Source organism: Heteronotia binoei, chromosome 17 (genome assembly GCF_032191835.1).
Source record: "Heteronotia binoei isolate CCM8104 ecotype False Entrance Well chromosome 17, APGP_CSIRO_Hbin_v1, whole genome shotgun sequence".
NCBI classification, from domain to species: Eukaryota; Metazoa; Chordata; class Lepidosauria; order Squamata; family Gekkonidae; genus Heteronotia; species Heteronotia binoei.
This window is the reverse complement of record NC_083239.1, coordinates 12,841,545-12,856,750: the sequence shown is the minus strand read 5'-3', so window position 1 is coordinate 12,856,750 and position 15,206 is coordinate 12,841,545. Positions and strand designations below refer to the sequence as shown.

Below are 15,206 nucleotides of genomic sequence, written 5' to 3'. Positions count from 1 at the left end.
CTCTGGTCTGTCACGGCTTCCCCATGCTTAAATTAGGATGGCAAAGAATGAGGCTTGGTTATTGACTTTCTCGTTAGTACAGCAGGAGCCATGAGGCTAGCACACGTTTGGACAGCGGGGCTAATTACCTGCCAGAGACGGCAAGGCTGGCTGTGTGCAGCTCCTACACAAACAACATGGTATGGTTAACGAGAAAAGGAACCAGACTATTTTTATTCTTTCGTTACCACCACTCTCCCCTCTACACGAGCACACACAAAAATTCCATCTACAAAAATCCCTCCCACCCCCACTTCACTGGGAGAGGAGCCCCTTTGCATTTACAAGCGGGAGGGGGACGGAGGAGTGAGATCCAGTTAATTCCTCTAATCTTCCTGGATCCCAGCAGATGGTAGGCCTAAGAGAGCACGTGCTTACCGCTGCAGTCTCCCGCTCTGCCCCTGAAACGGTCACGGCATCGGCGAGGAGGGGAACAGACATGTTGTTACCGCACATACACCAATAGAGACTTCAACTGCTCACACCTACAGGACAGAAAGAGGCACACACAAAAATATTCATTTACGCAGTGCTTCATATACATAAGACATTGCACAATATTTAACTCACAACAGTCCTGTGAGGCAGATCATTTTGTATCCAGTTTACAAGAAAGAAACAGAAGCAAGAAACTGCTGACACCTTCCACCAAGTTCAGGGGGTAAAAAATCCTCCATATGAGAATCCTTGTTCCTCTTTAAAAAAAAAAAAAATTAAAGCCTTGATTTTCACCACGAGGGATATTATAACCTAGAATACCCTGAACTGGCACTCTAACTGCCTGGACTACAACTCCTCAAACTTCATGCAACCAGCATGAGAGAGGAGTGCCCACTGGGCAAGTTGTTCCAGATGGCCCCACAAGTGACTAAACATGAATGGACTGCTCCACCTATAAACCGGGGGGGCAGGGGGAAGCCAAGCCGGCTTCTCACAGCAGCCAATATGAAAAACAACATCTGGAAACTCAGCTAATAGACCTGAAAAGCTAGATGAAGGGAGGCGCCACACAAACCAGATGCAAGACTGAAAGATGTACAAGACGTTCAAAAGCTATGAATAATTTGAATCCCAACCTATTTCAGGCCGTGCAGCCCTTATCCCAAGGCATATTTAAAATACACCTCTTTGCAAAGGAGATATATTCAAATAGGCAGCTCAGACTTAGGGTTGCATATATGTGGGATACTGAGCTTCATGCAATTCCCTTGAAGACCTATACAGACATACTGGTAACCAGATTACTTGGTTTTGGAACACATTCTGCAGTCTTCTTCTAACAGTTCCGAGGCATGGAATTTTTGGAGTCAGGAACGACAACAATAAACAGCCCAGAACAACCTATATACCCTTAAACAAACCTAACTGGAATCTTCAAGGAAGTAATTTCCACAATCTCCCTAAACAAATTTGTTTAATTGCTGAGCTAGTCCAGTTTTCTCTAGTGTATGATAAAATGTTATTGACTTATAATTGTGATTTAACATGTATAATATAGATGTAAAAGTGAACTCAGTTCACTTCCTCAAGAAGTAAAATAACAAACCCAATAAGTGTCTCTACAGAAATACATGCAAATATGCTATGCTTCTCTTTTTTAATATTCTAAGAAATGGCTCTGACCTCTAGCCGAACTTCTCTCCCTTCCATCTGCCCCCAGTCCAGCTTGGCATACTAGGAGATTTGCAAAAAATTGCTGCAGGAGAAAGCACGTGTACAAGATGTAGACAAACACTATAGCTTTCATCCAGGAAGAGAAGGATAGTTTTGCTTGGAAGAAGCCTTCCATAGCAGGAAAAATGGCTTTGTCCCTGCCAACATGAAGGGCCATCAGGAAGAAAGACACAGGGCTCTCTGAGGCAAACACCCAGCCAAGAATTGGACATGTTCACCAAAACCATTTGTTGTAACCTCAGGAGCTTGAAGCATGCCCAAAATCTCAGCTAATTTCAGGTTCCAAAATTAAGCTTGAAAACAAAAATATGGCAAAACAAATGGAAACAAGAAACACAAAGAAACTAAAAATGACTTCCTCTAAACTCCGATGGTTTGCCAAGTCAATCAAGATCTTCAAGCTTTTCATATTTGAGAAAAGCAATCATAGACATCTGTTATTTTGGGCAATGTGCTTGCAATGTAATGTACAGATTAGCCACTGCGTGTAATAGCATGTGCTCTGGGAGAGACGCTGCATACCCAGACAAAAATTAGTGCAGGAGACCAGTGCATCAACATAATATTACTACTTGGTTGGCCTTCCTGTTGCTTTTTTTGTCATCAGCCACAGCCAATGAACGGCAATCCCATAGGGTTTTCACGGTAAGAGACCTTCAGAGATAGTCTGACATTGCCTACCTCTGCATAGCGACCCTGGACTTCCCTGGTGGTCTCCCACCAAAGCACTAACCAGGGCTGACCAAGCTTAGCTTCTGAGACCTGACAAGCTCAAGGTAGTCTGGGCCATCCAGGTCAGGGATTCTTAATGCAAAGCTATTGGGAGTGGGGAAGAAGAAGAAGATAAGAAGAAGATATTGGATTTCTATCCCGCCCTCCACTCCGAAGAGTCTCAGAGCGGCTCACAATCTCCTTTACCTTCCTCCCCCACAACAGACACCCTGTGAGGTGGGTAGGGCTGGAGAGGGCTCTCACAGCAGCTGCCCTTTCAAGGACAACCTCTGCCAGAGCTATGGCGGACCCAAGGCCATGCTAGCAGGTGCAAGTGGAGGAGTGGGGAATCAAACCCGGTTCTCCCAGATAAGAGTCCGCACACTTAACCATTACACCAAACTGGCTCTCCCAGTTGTGCCGTGGCCTGTTCTTCCCAGGGCTCTGATATACATGGCCGCTGCCACAGTAAAGAGAGGAGATTGGCATAAGCTTCCCATTTCAGAAGGGAAGCCTCTTCTAAGATGACAAATTCCAGAAGGGAAGCCATATTAGCTAGTGTCACAAAAGCAATTATGACACCTTAGAAGATTTATTTGGCATTCACTTTCACAGGCCAGAACACAGCTCATCCATTATTAAGGAAAGGCGATGCGATGGGCATTCAACCTAAACAGGGAGAGGGGACGACACTTCAGAATTAGGGCTGAAACTTCCCTTCCTTGGAAAAAAGCTAGATGGAATCAGAGAATCAACATTAGGCTGTTCTAACAGGGAGCACTTATCTCTGTGACGATCTGTCATGAGAAAGTAGACTTCACTCCTTCCTTGCACACACAAGCACTCAACTCTCTAGCCCTTGTGCATGCTTTGCGAACGTACCCTATCTGTTAACATTAGCCAAATGAGACTGGCTGAACGTCTTAGTGCAAAAATCCCAGTCTGCTTAAGTGATGATGGGTGTGCGTTTGTGACAAAGGCCGCCACAAAGATGCCAGCTCTCCTGCAGCTTACACTCCCCACCCACCCCCACCTCAATTATTTTAGTTACTAGGATGCTGCTTCTTTCATACAATTCAAAGCAGCATGCTGAGAGTTCCCAAGAGGCCTCAATCAAGTACTGCTGAGATTAATTGCAGCTTAACATAAGCAAGACAGTTGTGTGATGTTTCAACCCCACCCCGGTTGCTGAGGGAATTCTTACCTACCACAAAAAAACAGGCAAGTGACTATTTACAAGCCTGGACTACAACTGCACCCATCCACATGGTTACTGACTTTAAAAATATATTTTCTTAGACTTCCTCACATGGGAGGTGTGGATCAGCCAGTCATTACAATTAAAGATGGAAGAAATACAATCTAGCTGTGATTGTCCCCCCCCCCCCCCACCATGAGCCACGCATTAAGGAACCTTACAGCTCCTATCCGACCTAAGGACGCTCTAATTACTGCTGATGGCCACCAAGGTGTGTTCGACGATATAAACCACTAAAACCAAACAAAACCAGAAATCAGTATTCCCTTCGGCCATGCACCCCGCTGGCCTGGCCTTCTCCCGTTCTGCTGTGACCTGTATATGGGAGCAACACGGCCACTCATGCTGCCTCTAGCTCGTTTTGCCTTTCTCAGCTCAATCAGATCAAATCATCATGTGCAAGACTCTGTTTAAGGGAACCTGAACCCACAACTTTCAGCCAAGCCCTGAGCGGCCAGGCCATCACGCACTTCTGGGGGGTGATCTGAAGAAGTCACAGCCAGCATGAGTACAGAGTGTGGATGTTGCCCTCAGAGTTTCCCTTCTCCGTGGCAGTCTCATCCTCTTCAGCCCGGAAAACAGCAGCACTGCAGTCATGGCAGACCCCCCACCCTTCCCTGCGCCTGTCAACTGCTTGCTAATATTTCACATACCTCTTTGATGACTGTCCCTCTGCCATACCCGGCAAAAAGACTTTGGGAGGCAGCATGTGAAGGACCCAGAGGAGCCCCTGCTCACACTGGGCAAGGAGCTTGGGACTTCCTGCAGGCCAGGAAGGGTTAGGATGAGGTTTGGCCTGCCTCTATGCCACCAGGAAAAGGACAAGGCTATTTATATAATTGCTTGCTTATACTTTATTTGATTTAGATCCCGCCCCCACTCCCCAAGCAGGCTCAGGGCGGCTCACAGTATAAAACCACAACAAACAATTAAAATCCATACATATTATAAAATTACACATTCAATAATTAAAACAGTCAGAATAATTGGGTGCTAGTCTCTTAGATGTTATATAGTTTCAATGGCGACAGCATTTCTGCAATTTCCCTACGATGCAAAGCTCAGTGTCAGTTGAAAGCCAACCGGAAGAGGGCGGTCTTACAGGCCTTGCGGAACTGGGCAAGGTCCCGCAAGGCCCTCACTTCCTCTAGTAGCTGATTCCACCAGTAGGGGGCTGCTATCGAGAAGGCCCTCTCTCTAGTGGTCTTTAATTTGGCCTCCTTCGGCCCAGGGATTGCTAATAGATTTTGAAATCCAGATCTAACTACCCTCTGGGGAACGTGTGGGGAGAGACGGTCCCTAAGGTAGGCAGGTCCTCGGCCATACAGGGCTTTAAAGGTGATAACCAGCACTTTGTAGCGATAACAATGATTGCTGATAACAATGCAGGGACACAACCTTGTTGCGCCTTGGTTGCTTGGAAAAAAGAGTATACCTGATAGCCACCAACTTGGGTTATAAACAGCTAGACAGGAATCAAGCTGTTTCCCAGTTGTCACTATACCGGGCAGATTTTCACCCTCGCTGTGTGCTTCACGCACTGCGTCACCTTGGAGCCCCACAACTCATCTCTTATCGGAATTGCCGTAAGGGGAGGGCGGGATACAAATCTGATTCAATAAATAAATGGAGACCTTTTGGTAGAGGGTTTTGATTTAAAAAAATCAGCATCTATGATGGCTGGGAAGTGTCATACTTACCTGGGAGGGGGGGGGAAGAGCAGAGAATGTCAAGACCCCCCTCAGACCAATGCAAATTATGTCTTTGCTATAGTGTGCAGGGCCCAAGTTGTGGGCTGTCTCCTGCATGCCTCCATCTTAGGATTTCTTTGCAGACCAATGGATGTGTCCCATGAGGGTAGTGCAGATGCTGGGTCATCCTTGTTTCCATGGAGGGCCTGTCAAGGTCTGTACACTGCCACCAGGTCAAAAGAATGAAGCACCATCACAGCCAGGAGCTCTGGCAATATGCATGATGCAACTGCCTATCAAAGTATAAGCCAGGTGAGAAAAATCCCCCCAAATCTCAGCTGTCAATTAAAACATAAACTTTCCCCCTCTCGAGGCTGCAGAGGGGAACACCGATCGAGGTTTCTCCTGCAACAAAGACATACAGCTACAAACGAGCTGGAATAGGCATTTCAGGAAAAAAAAGAAATCTGGTTCCCCTAGCCATACCCCCAGTGCCCCAAATCCCCCACTCATGCTGTGAATCAAAACTTTTCTCCCCACCTGCTCTTCAAGGAAGTTCAGTGTAAGAACCCAAACTGTGTGACAAATTCCTTTTTGAACCAAAATGTCATCTTGGGCAGCAAATTTGGGTAAATATGCCCAATCTGCAAATTTATTTCACTGGCAGAACTTTGGCTTCTTTTTTAAAGCACGCATAAACACACACAAAGCTGATTTATACTGATTCAGGCCACCCATCCATCAAATTAAATTAAATCAGTATTGTTAACTCAGACCTGCAGTGGCTTTGCAGAGTCTCAGGCAGGTCTTTCACATCACCTACTACCTGGTTCTTTAACAGGCGATGTCAGTGATTGAACCTGGCACCTTCTGCATGCGAAGCAGAGTCACAACCCCTGCCATGACAAAAAAAAAAAAAGCTTTAGCGTTTCCATCTCTACCTTGATAGTGCCAGGCTACTACTTTTTAAAACTCTGTGGAACTACTTGCTCTGCTTTCGGGGACTTGAGGGAGAGGGGTCATGCACCTGCTTCTGGTTTATGAGACATTGTATGGTGACAACGTGATATGTGGAAAAGCTTAGTGGATGGGTGACTTTGCCTTTGGGAAAGAGGGAGGCAGCAGAACAGGCCACCCTATGGCCACTTCCATTCCAGATTCAAGTGCGGAAGTTAATCCTTCTTTGCAGTCCTACACACACTTCTCACCTCTTAGTCTTTATCTAACAGCCACACCTCAAACGGGCCTTCAAGTCAGCTCCTGAGCTGCTCCCCTGAAGACAGGCTGCAAACTTCTACACCTGATGTCTTCAACAAGGCCATCTGCCCAGACAGGACGTGCGCATGCACACACACACAGACACACGCACAATGCTGGATGCTGCAAGCTATTTTATCCCAGATCCCACTGAGGTCTATTTGGCCAGTAACTTAGCAAGACCAAAAACTACCAAGCTAGTTTATCCCAGATTGAACTGTAAAGCAGCACTGAAACTTAACCCAAAAGTAACCCACAACACAATATTCAAAGCCAGAACACCACAAGGGATGTGGTCGTGGCTCAGTGGCAGAGGACCTGTTTGCAGGCAGTCAGCCTAGATTTTACGACCTCCAGCTCAAAAGCTCAGAGAGTACGCAATTTATTTTGCTCTGTTTGTGAGTTAAGAGTTTGTGAGGCTTAGAGTGAGTGACTGGCCCAAGGTCACCCAGAAAGCTTCCATGGCAGAGTGAGGGGTTCAAACTTGGGTCTCCCAGATCTTAGTCTGACTCTCTAACCACGACGCCGTGTTGGCTCATCACCATTTGGTGGTGAAAAACATATGCCAGACATACTGCAGCACTCCTGCCGTTCCAAGCAGACAACATTAACCCTAATAGTAGTTTTAAGGATGTTTAAAGGCACTTAGATCAGAAAAACAGATGCATTTTAACCCACAGGATACTTAACTTTGTGTTGGACTTGCTATCCTTATGGAAATCAGAGACACTATGCACAGAGAATAGAAAGTCTGGGGAAAGAAATCTCTGGAGAATAAAAGACCTGTGGAATATACAGTCTCCAGTAAGAAACACTACTAACTTCTCACTATCTATGGCATATTCATATATATGTGCAGGCCAGGGAACCTTCACCAGGACAGAAAGACTCCTAGGGCTCCCAGCCACCCATATGCATGGCTCCGTCTCCCTAAATAACCCAGCCAGTTTGGTGTAGTGGTTTAGAGTGGCGGACACTAATCTGGAGAAGTGGGTTTGATTCCCCACTCTTCCACAAGCAGCCAGCTGGGTGACCTTGGGTCAGCCAAAGTTCTCTGAGAGCTCTACCACACAGCGTGTCTGGTGTGGGGAGAGGAAGGGAAGGAGATTGTAAGCTGCTCTGAGACTCCCAAGTAAAGGGCAGAATATAAATCCCATTTATCTCTCTCTCATACTAGCTCTTTGAAGCACAGTTTACATTTTTACCACTGTACAAGGCAACTACCCAAACATTTAATACTGTCACCCAATTACCTGTAATCTTTTTTCCCCCACATGGCACATTTCGATTCCAGTGTTCTTCCAGGGAGCTCATGATGAAATACATGATTTCCCCCTCCTCCAAGTTTATCCTCACAACTACCCTGTGAAGTAGGTTAGGCTGAAAGAGAACTGTCCCAAGGTCACCCAGTGGACTTGCCTGAGCAGCAATTTGAACTCACGTCTCCCTTGTCCTAGTCCGACACACTAGCTGTTAAAGCACCCTAGTTCTCATAGACAGATAAAAACACACACTCCAGGAAAGGAAATATTTATGTGGAAGGCCCATCTTAACCGTGAAAGCAGAAGTTCAAGAGGAAGACACAAAACAGGAAAAGTCAAGGCTTAAAGGGATGGCGGGGGGCACACAAAACATTTTACAGAGCTTCGTGATAACTGAATATCTGAATGAGCTGGATAGCTTTCAAGGGAATTGATACTTTGGCTTGAATTTACAACCACTCAGCACAACAACAAAAATCTTACAGCACCACTAAAATTAGCTTCCCTACTAGACGACTGGAAAGCAACCAGTATTACACCAGCTTTTTTGAAGGAATCCAGTATAGACCTAATAGCTTAACTGAAGCTCTGGTATATTGGTGGGGAAGCTTTATAAGGCTACAACTGTTAAATGCACAGGAAAAATCAGTAGAACATCTGCAAAGATCAGTTTTGCATCAACAGAACTCACGATCAGTGTGAAACACATAATCAAGGTGATCTGCTGGATTTTATACGCTTGTATCTCCCGACAAGCTTCTGACAAAATTTAAAAACTGCTAACAAAACCAAGCAGTCATGAGATGAGGACTGGTCCCCTTTTGGCTAGGCTAAGCGGCAGGAAGCAGACAGAAATAAACTGACACTTTTCTCAATGGAGGAAAGCATATTCTTCTTCACACCAGGATTTCTACCCAAAAAAGGTGTTAATTTAACCTATTCATAAATTATCTGGAGTCAGAATGAACAACAAGGGAGGTGGCTTGCTGAAGATATCGCATTATTCAGGAATAACAACATCCAGGGAATAAAGATTGAAAATAAAACAGCGTGGTATCATGTAATTACACAAATTTATGGTGCCACAAGAACTCTAAATGCTGTGCATAGTTCAGGTGACTCCCTCAAAAACATCATGCAGCTGGAAAAGGCAGATAAAAAGATTATGTATCAGGAAGGCAGGCTAAAGATAGTGAGGCTTACAGGATGAACATGGGCCAGGTACTCTTTCAGACTAACCTACCTTACAGGGCTGCTGAAAGCATAAAACAGAGCAGAGGAGAACCATATTTGCCCTGAGACTCTTGAAGATGCGGAAGAATAAAAATAGGATTCACGGGAAAGATATAACACAAAGCTATCAAATGGCAAACAGGGGAAATAAACAGACATTTCTGTTCCTCTGATGACAGGACTCTGGGTCAGTTAATGCAAGTTACTGGCAAGAGGTTCCGGTCAGAATTGCCACACGATTCGATCACAGTAACTAGTCCAGATGGCTTTAACAAGGAATTAGACAGCTCTGTGGAGGACAGGTCTCCTGGAGTTCAGAAGCTTCTGCATACCCATCTGGCTTGTGATCTTTTAGAATCACTGCCCAGGTTAGAGGTGAAGACTGATTAAAGAGACCTTGCTCTGACCCCACAGGGCAATTGTACGTCTTTTATTTATTTACAACACCCCCATGCCATCTGTCCATCTAAATAGGCTCCCCAACAGCAAACAACATTGCAAATGCTGTTAACATTGAATGTTTTAAAGCAGGGGTGTCGAACTCATTTGTTATGAGGGCCAGATCTGATATAAATGAGATCTTGAGGGGCCAGGCCATGTGTGTACCTATTTAAGATTAGGTAGCAGAGATATAAATTTTATAAAGAACACAAACACTAATATATTTTTTAAAAACTTAACACATGCTTAAAAAGTTAGCACTCATTGGTCTTAAGGATGCTTTCTTTGTATTTCTCCCATGGGATCCAGGGAACTGGGCAAAGGAAGCTCTGGCTCTTTCCTTCTTTCCCCAGGGAGCCAGGAGGGGGAGAAGCCTCAGCCAATAGAAGGAAGAGAGGCTTGGCTCAGTAGCTCTGTTGTGTGATTGAGAGAGCCTGGCAAAGCAAGCTCTCCCTCCCTTCTTCCCCAAGGGAGGAGCCTCAGCCAATGGAGGAAATAGAGGTTTTGCTCTGTAGCTCCTGAGCAATTGAGCAAGCCTGGCAAAGCAAGGTGTTATGCAGAAGGAAGCAAGAGAGAGGGAGAAGGAAGCAGATGACAGCTAGTTGCTCGGGGGCCTGATAGGAGCCCTCCGGGGGCCTAATTTGGCCCCCGAAGTGCATGTTTGACACCCCTGTTTTAAAGTATATATCTACATAAACTACCGTATTTTTCGGACCATAAGACGCACTTTCCCCCCCAAAAAAGTGGGGGGGAAAGTGTGTGCGTCTTATGGTCCGAAGGTACGTACCTTCGGGGGGCGAGGGGGCGATCTGCTGCCTCTTCCTCCGATCCGGCGCTTCCCCGGCGCCTGCTTGCCTGGCTCCATCTTCTTCAGGCAAGCGTGGGATCGCTCCACGTGGCCCCAGCGCTTCGCAAGCGCGGGCCGCGGAGGGGGCAGTGTGCTTCCTACTTCCCTGTGTTCCTGCCTTCAGCTGTGACGTTTAAAGCAAGTGCTGGGAACGGAGGGGGGAGGGAGCTGAAGGCAGGAACACAGGGAAGTAGGAAGCACGCTGCCCCCTCCGCAGCCGGCGCTTGCGAAGCGCTGGGGCCATGTGGAGCGATCCCACGCTTGCCTGAAGAAGATGGAGCCAGGCAAGCAGGCGTCGGGGAAGCGCTGGATCAGAGGAAAAAGCATCAGATTGCCCCCCAGGAGGAAGGTGCGTCTTATCCTCCGGTGCGTCTAATCGTCCGAAAAATACGGTAATTCAATTAAAACATATAAACACATATAATGCCAAAAAACAGGGAGGAGGCCAATAGCAGTTATTATGGGTATGCCAAACAGAACAAAAATTGTCTTCACTCACTGGCAGAAGACAATGATAACTCTCTGTGGGGAGGGAATTCCAAAGTTTTAGCACCACGACCGAGAAGAACTTCTCTAAGGCTGCTGCCCATCTAGCCTCAGATGGCAGGGACACCCAAACTAGGGCCTCCAAAGATCACTGGAGTCGATGGGAACATTCATATGGGAGAGGGGAGTCCTTAAGGTATTCTGGCTCCAAGCCATATAGGGCTTTAAAGGTCAACACCAGTATCTTGAATTGGGCCCAAAAACAAGTTGGGAACTAGTGCAGGGAAGGATATACAAAGCGTAGATTTGAAAACCCAAGGATAGACCAATGGGCTGTCTAGTTCAGTTCACCAGGAGGCTCAACAAAGAGAGGTAAACAGCTTCCAGTGATGTTGCCTCCTTGCAGTGGTATTCAGAGATTAACTTCCTCAGGATATGGAGGTTTCTCTTTAGTCACCATGGCTACTAGTAATCATTCATTGTCCATATTTGAGTGAATGGGAAGGAAGAAGCTGTTCAAATGGTGAATGGGATTTCAGTTGTATTCTCTACTGATTCCCTGTTAACAAAAGGAAGTCATGCAATATTAATAATAATGCCTGTTCAGTAATGACAGCATTCTCAGCAAGAAGCAGTTTGCAAGCACACACACAGCCCCAACATCCCAGAAGATTCTGAATATAGCACAAGTAAGCAGGTCTCTAGCACCACCTTCACAGAATGCCCAGAATTCAGTTTGCAATGAAAACGGCAACTGGTTAATCCGCACTGAAACCAAATGGATTTATTTTTCTCTTATTCCAACTTCTTAACCAAAGCTTTTAAAAAAACCCCACTCAACAGATGCCAAATTATCATTTCACACTTCTTAAGTTAAATAAATACTTCAAACCTTGTGGGGCAAATAACCCAACCCAATAAAACAGGGGTGTCAAATGTGCGATCTGTGGGCCGGATTAGGCCCACGGAGGGCTCCTGTCAGGCCCGCAAACAAGTCTGATTCCTTCTCCTCCTCTCTTGCTTCTTTCTGTGTCACAGCTTGCTCTGCCAGTGTTTCTCAATTGCACAGAAGCTACAGAGCAAAGCCTCTATTTTTCCCACTGGCTGAGGCTACTCTCTTGGGGAGGAAGTGAGAGGGAGTGAGAACTTGCTTTGATACTGACCACGATATTGCAAGAGTGCTAATACTTTAAGCATGTTTAACTTTAGGAGTATTTTTTTTTTAAAAAAAATCTCGAATTGTGTTTGTCTATGTCCTTTATAAAGTTTACACCTCTGCTACCTTGCATTACATTTTATGATAAACATGGCCCGGTCCGATAAGGTCTCATTTATGTTAGATCCAGCCCTCACAACAAATGAGTTTGACACACCTGCAATAGAAGATGTTTGTCATTCTTTGCTACAAATTCTGCAGTAGACCATTTACGCTGGACAGGAGGGAGACTGGGGCCAAAAAACGAGTTACCATCCCATATACTCCATCCTTTTGTCTGGTCATGCCGAACACACAAAAATACCCAATGCAACGTGGAGTCAGTTTACAGAATTCACCATTCTCAAAAGTGGTGATGGTTTTCTTAAGGAGAATTCATACAAAAACATCAAGGATGGAACAGCCATGAGCCTTGATATCACTTTTGCATTCTTAGTTAATCTAACCAAATATCAGGTGACAGACAAAGGGAGAAGGCATTTACGTTCAAGACCATTATGCTAACCACCACTGGAAACAAAATGCTCAACTAGAAGGCCCTTCAGCTAACTCAGCAAGGCCATATATAACCTAACTCTGTGCCACATTATAACTAATGGCCAATGATCATTATCCTGATGCTTATAATAACCTGATCTGAAAATTCTGGCCCTGCCTGATTGATTCACCTAAAAGTCACCCCTACATATTTTTCATGACTAGATGTTGCTTGCTAAAAGTCAGATGAGTTATTGGTGGCGGTGGGGGGGAGGGTTTGGCATATAATCATCAAAACCAACTTAATGTTTTTAGACTTAGTAACTGTTTTAACTAATGTATTAATCGGTTTGGGGTTAATTTAATGTTTTGTTAAATGTATTGTTGTTTTGCTGTTGTTAGCCGCCCTGAGCCTGCTTGGCGGGGGAGGGCGGGATATAAATAAAATTTTACTTTACTTTACTTACTAAAACCAGTACTCCTTAATATACAGAATTTCAAAGCTCAGCAGAGCTTATTTTCTAAGTAGATGTATTTTGGATCGGACCACATGATAAAAAGCCACAACTATGCATTACAACATTCCAATTGGTAGATAGCTCTGAGCACACACCTCTGAATCCAGAGAATCTCAGCCCTCTTAATCCCCCTTTCCATTCCTCTGAGATAAAGAGCTAAATCTGAATGCATAATGGGAAGCAGTTCAACATACTTTCCAGATGCTGAACACTTCAGATTGAAAGAAAGCAAAATACAGTTTCAGCATCCACGTGAGACTGGCACACAAAGCACTTACTCAGAATAAAGATGGTACAAACGAAGTGCCCATCAATTATTTGTAAGGGTACCTAAAAGACATCAGGTGATGCCCCAACTGTCTGATTCAGTACAACGCAGCTTTTCTTTAACATGTTGAAGGAGCCTTTCCATGCTTAACAGCACACCATCACCCACCAGTCTCCTATCCCCTCCGCCCTGACCCTGAAAGGCTGAGTGGGTGGGATGGTGTCAGCACAGCACAAAAAAAGGATGAGGAAGATGAAAAGGACGGCGGTTTCCTCTGCATTTAGCTTCTTGGACCTGTAAAAGAACCAAACAAAGCCGCACCTGCCAAGTCCCATGCACTCTTTAGAAGCAACTCCCTCCATCCCCCTTCGCGCCTGGATCAGGATCCCCATCCTACTTCCTCAGCCCCCATTTTTCATCTTTTATGGATTTCTATCCCTCCCCTTCCCTGGAAAAAAGAAAGACCCTCCCCAAGTCAGCCCCCTCCCAACAGGTGCCACACCCTCCTCCCCCACCGCAGGCGTCCACGCCCCTCCCTCACCCTTTTGCCGCACATGCCTTGGCCCCGCCCACTTCTCCTCTCCCCCGCCCCCCGCCTCAGTCAACCGCTCGGTCGGATCCACCAAAGGCAGCCGCCACCCCCCGTTTGTTATATCCCCTCACCCAAATCATTGTGCCCGCCAGGCCCCGCTGAACTCCTTCGTCCTCACCTCTCCCTTCCTTCTCGTCCCCTTTTCACCCGGCTTCTGACTGAAGACTCAGCCAGTGTCGAGCTCCGCCAGACCGCCCCGGATGTTCCGCTGCCACCGCCGGAGCGCGCGGGGAGGAGGGGGTGTCTTCCGGAAATGACATATTTGTACGGAATCCGGAAGCCAGAGGTGCTGATGGAGGCGGCCATCCTGGTTGCCTTCTGGCTGGCGCTGTATTACCCAACCCCCCCCCCCCAAACCCCATTACCCTAGATGCCTTTTAATATTTGATGCTAAAACGAAAGTTTTCCCCTTAATCTTTTCATGCCTCTTTGCTATGTGTAGTAAGGTCTTAGGTAAAATTGCGAAGGTAGACAATGCGAAGGTTGATTGATTGGAAGTAACAAAAGCAAGTTAGAGAAAAATTAAAGAAAAAAACGATAAAATTTACTAGCCTACAAACAAAACCAAAAACCCTCCTTTAAAAAGCGCTGCAGCTCTCATGCTTTTAAAAATTCTCCTTTAAATATTTTATCCCTTTAAAAAAAAGCACTGCTGTAACATTTTAATGGTCATATATGCCTTTTTAAAAAATTAATGTTATATCTAGCATTGAAGAGTTATACCCATTCATGCCTTGGAAAAACAGTAATTCCCATAGTATGTTCATAGTTTAGAGGGGGAAAAAAACTTCAGCCATTGTCCAATGCATTTTATTTGGCATTTCCGTGTGGTAATAACATGGGGGGGGGGAGGTGGTGTTGATCCTTAATAGAGATGGCAAGACTAACCTGGAAAGGAGTTAATTGCTAATTCGTGACTTTGTAGCTAAAGAGCAGCGTGGGCATGGCTGATTGCTGGCTTTGTGCTGTTGTGACTGCTGCTGTAACAATGAGATTGAAAACTGGTGCTGTCTTGTCTGCCCTGCCAGGTTGGTAGGTGCCCGTTTTGCTAGCCCTTCCTGCAAGTTTTACAGGCTTGTCAACATACACTGAATTTTTAAATTCTGGATACCATGTAGGGTTGCTAAATCAGATGGGGCTTGGAAATCTCCTGGAATTACAAGTCAGTTCCCGAGGAACAAGATTACAGTGCCAGTGCCGTGGCACCTTAAAAGTTGACGCCTCTGACAAAGGGAG

At 45.6% G+C, this 15,206-nt stretch overlaps 1 protein-coding gene across 2 annotated transcripts in view; it reads right to left on the bottom strand.

Annotated features, from left to right (window-relative positions):
- The window catches only part of LYPLA2 (lysophospholipase 2), a 30,802-nt gene extending 16,606 nt beyond the window's left edge, over positions 1–14,196 (bottom strand). The window contains exons 1-2 of one of the 2 annotated variants that reach the window (XM_060258300.1): positions 14,089–14,196; positions 418–524 (exon numbers count right to left, since the gene is read on the bottom strand). In XM_060258300.1, coding sequence (XP_060114283.1) covers positions 418–495 — 78 coding nt within the window. In that variant the 5' untranslated portion in view covers positions 496–524; positions 14,089–14,196. Of the gene's footprint in view, positions 1–417; positions 527–14,088 lie in introns of both variants that reach the window. The other variant, XM_060258301.1, reaches the window with a different exon arrangement.
- Between the last annotated feature and the right edge of the window lie 1,010 nt (positions 14,197–15,206).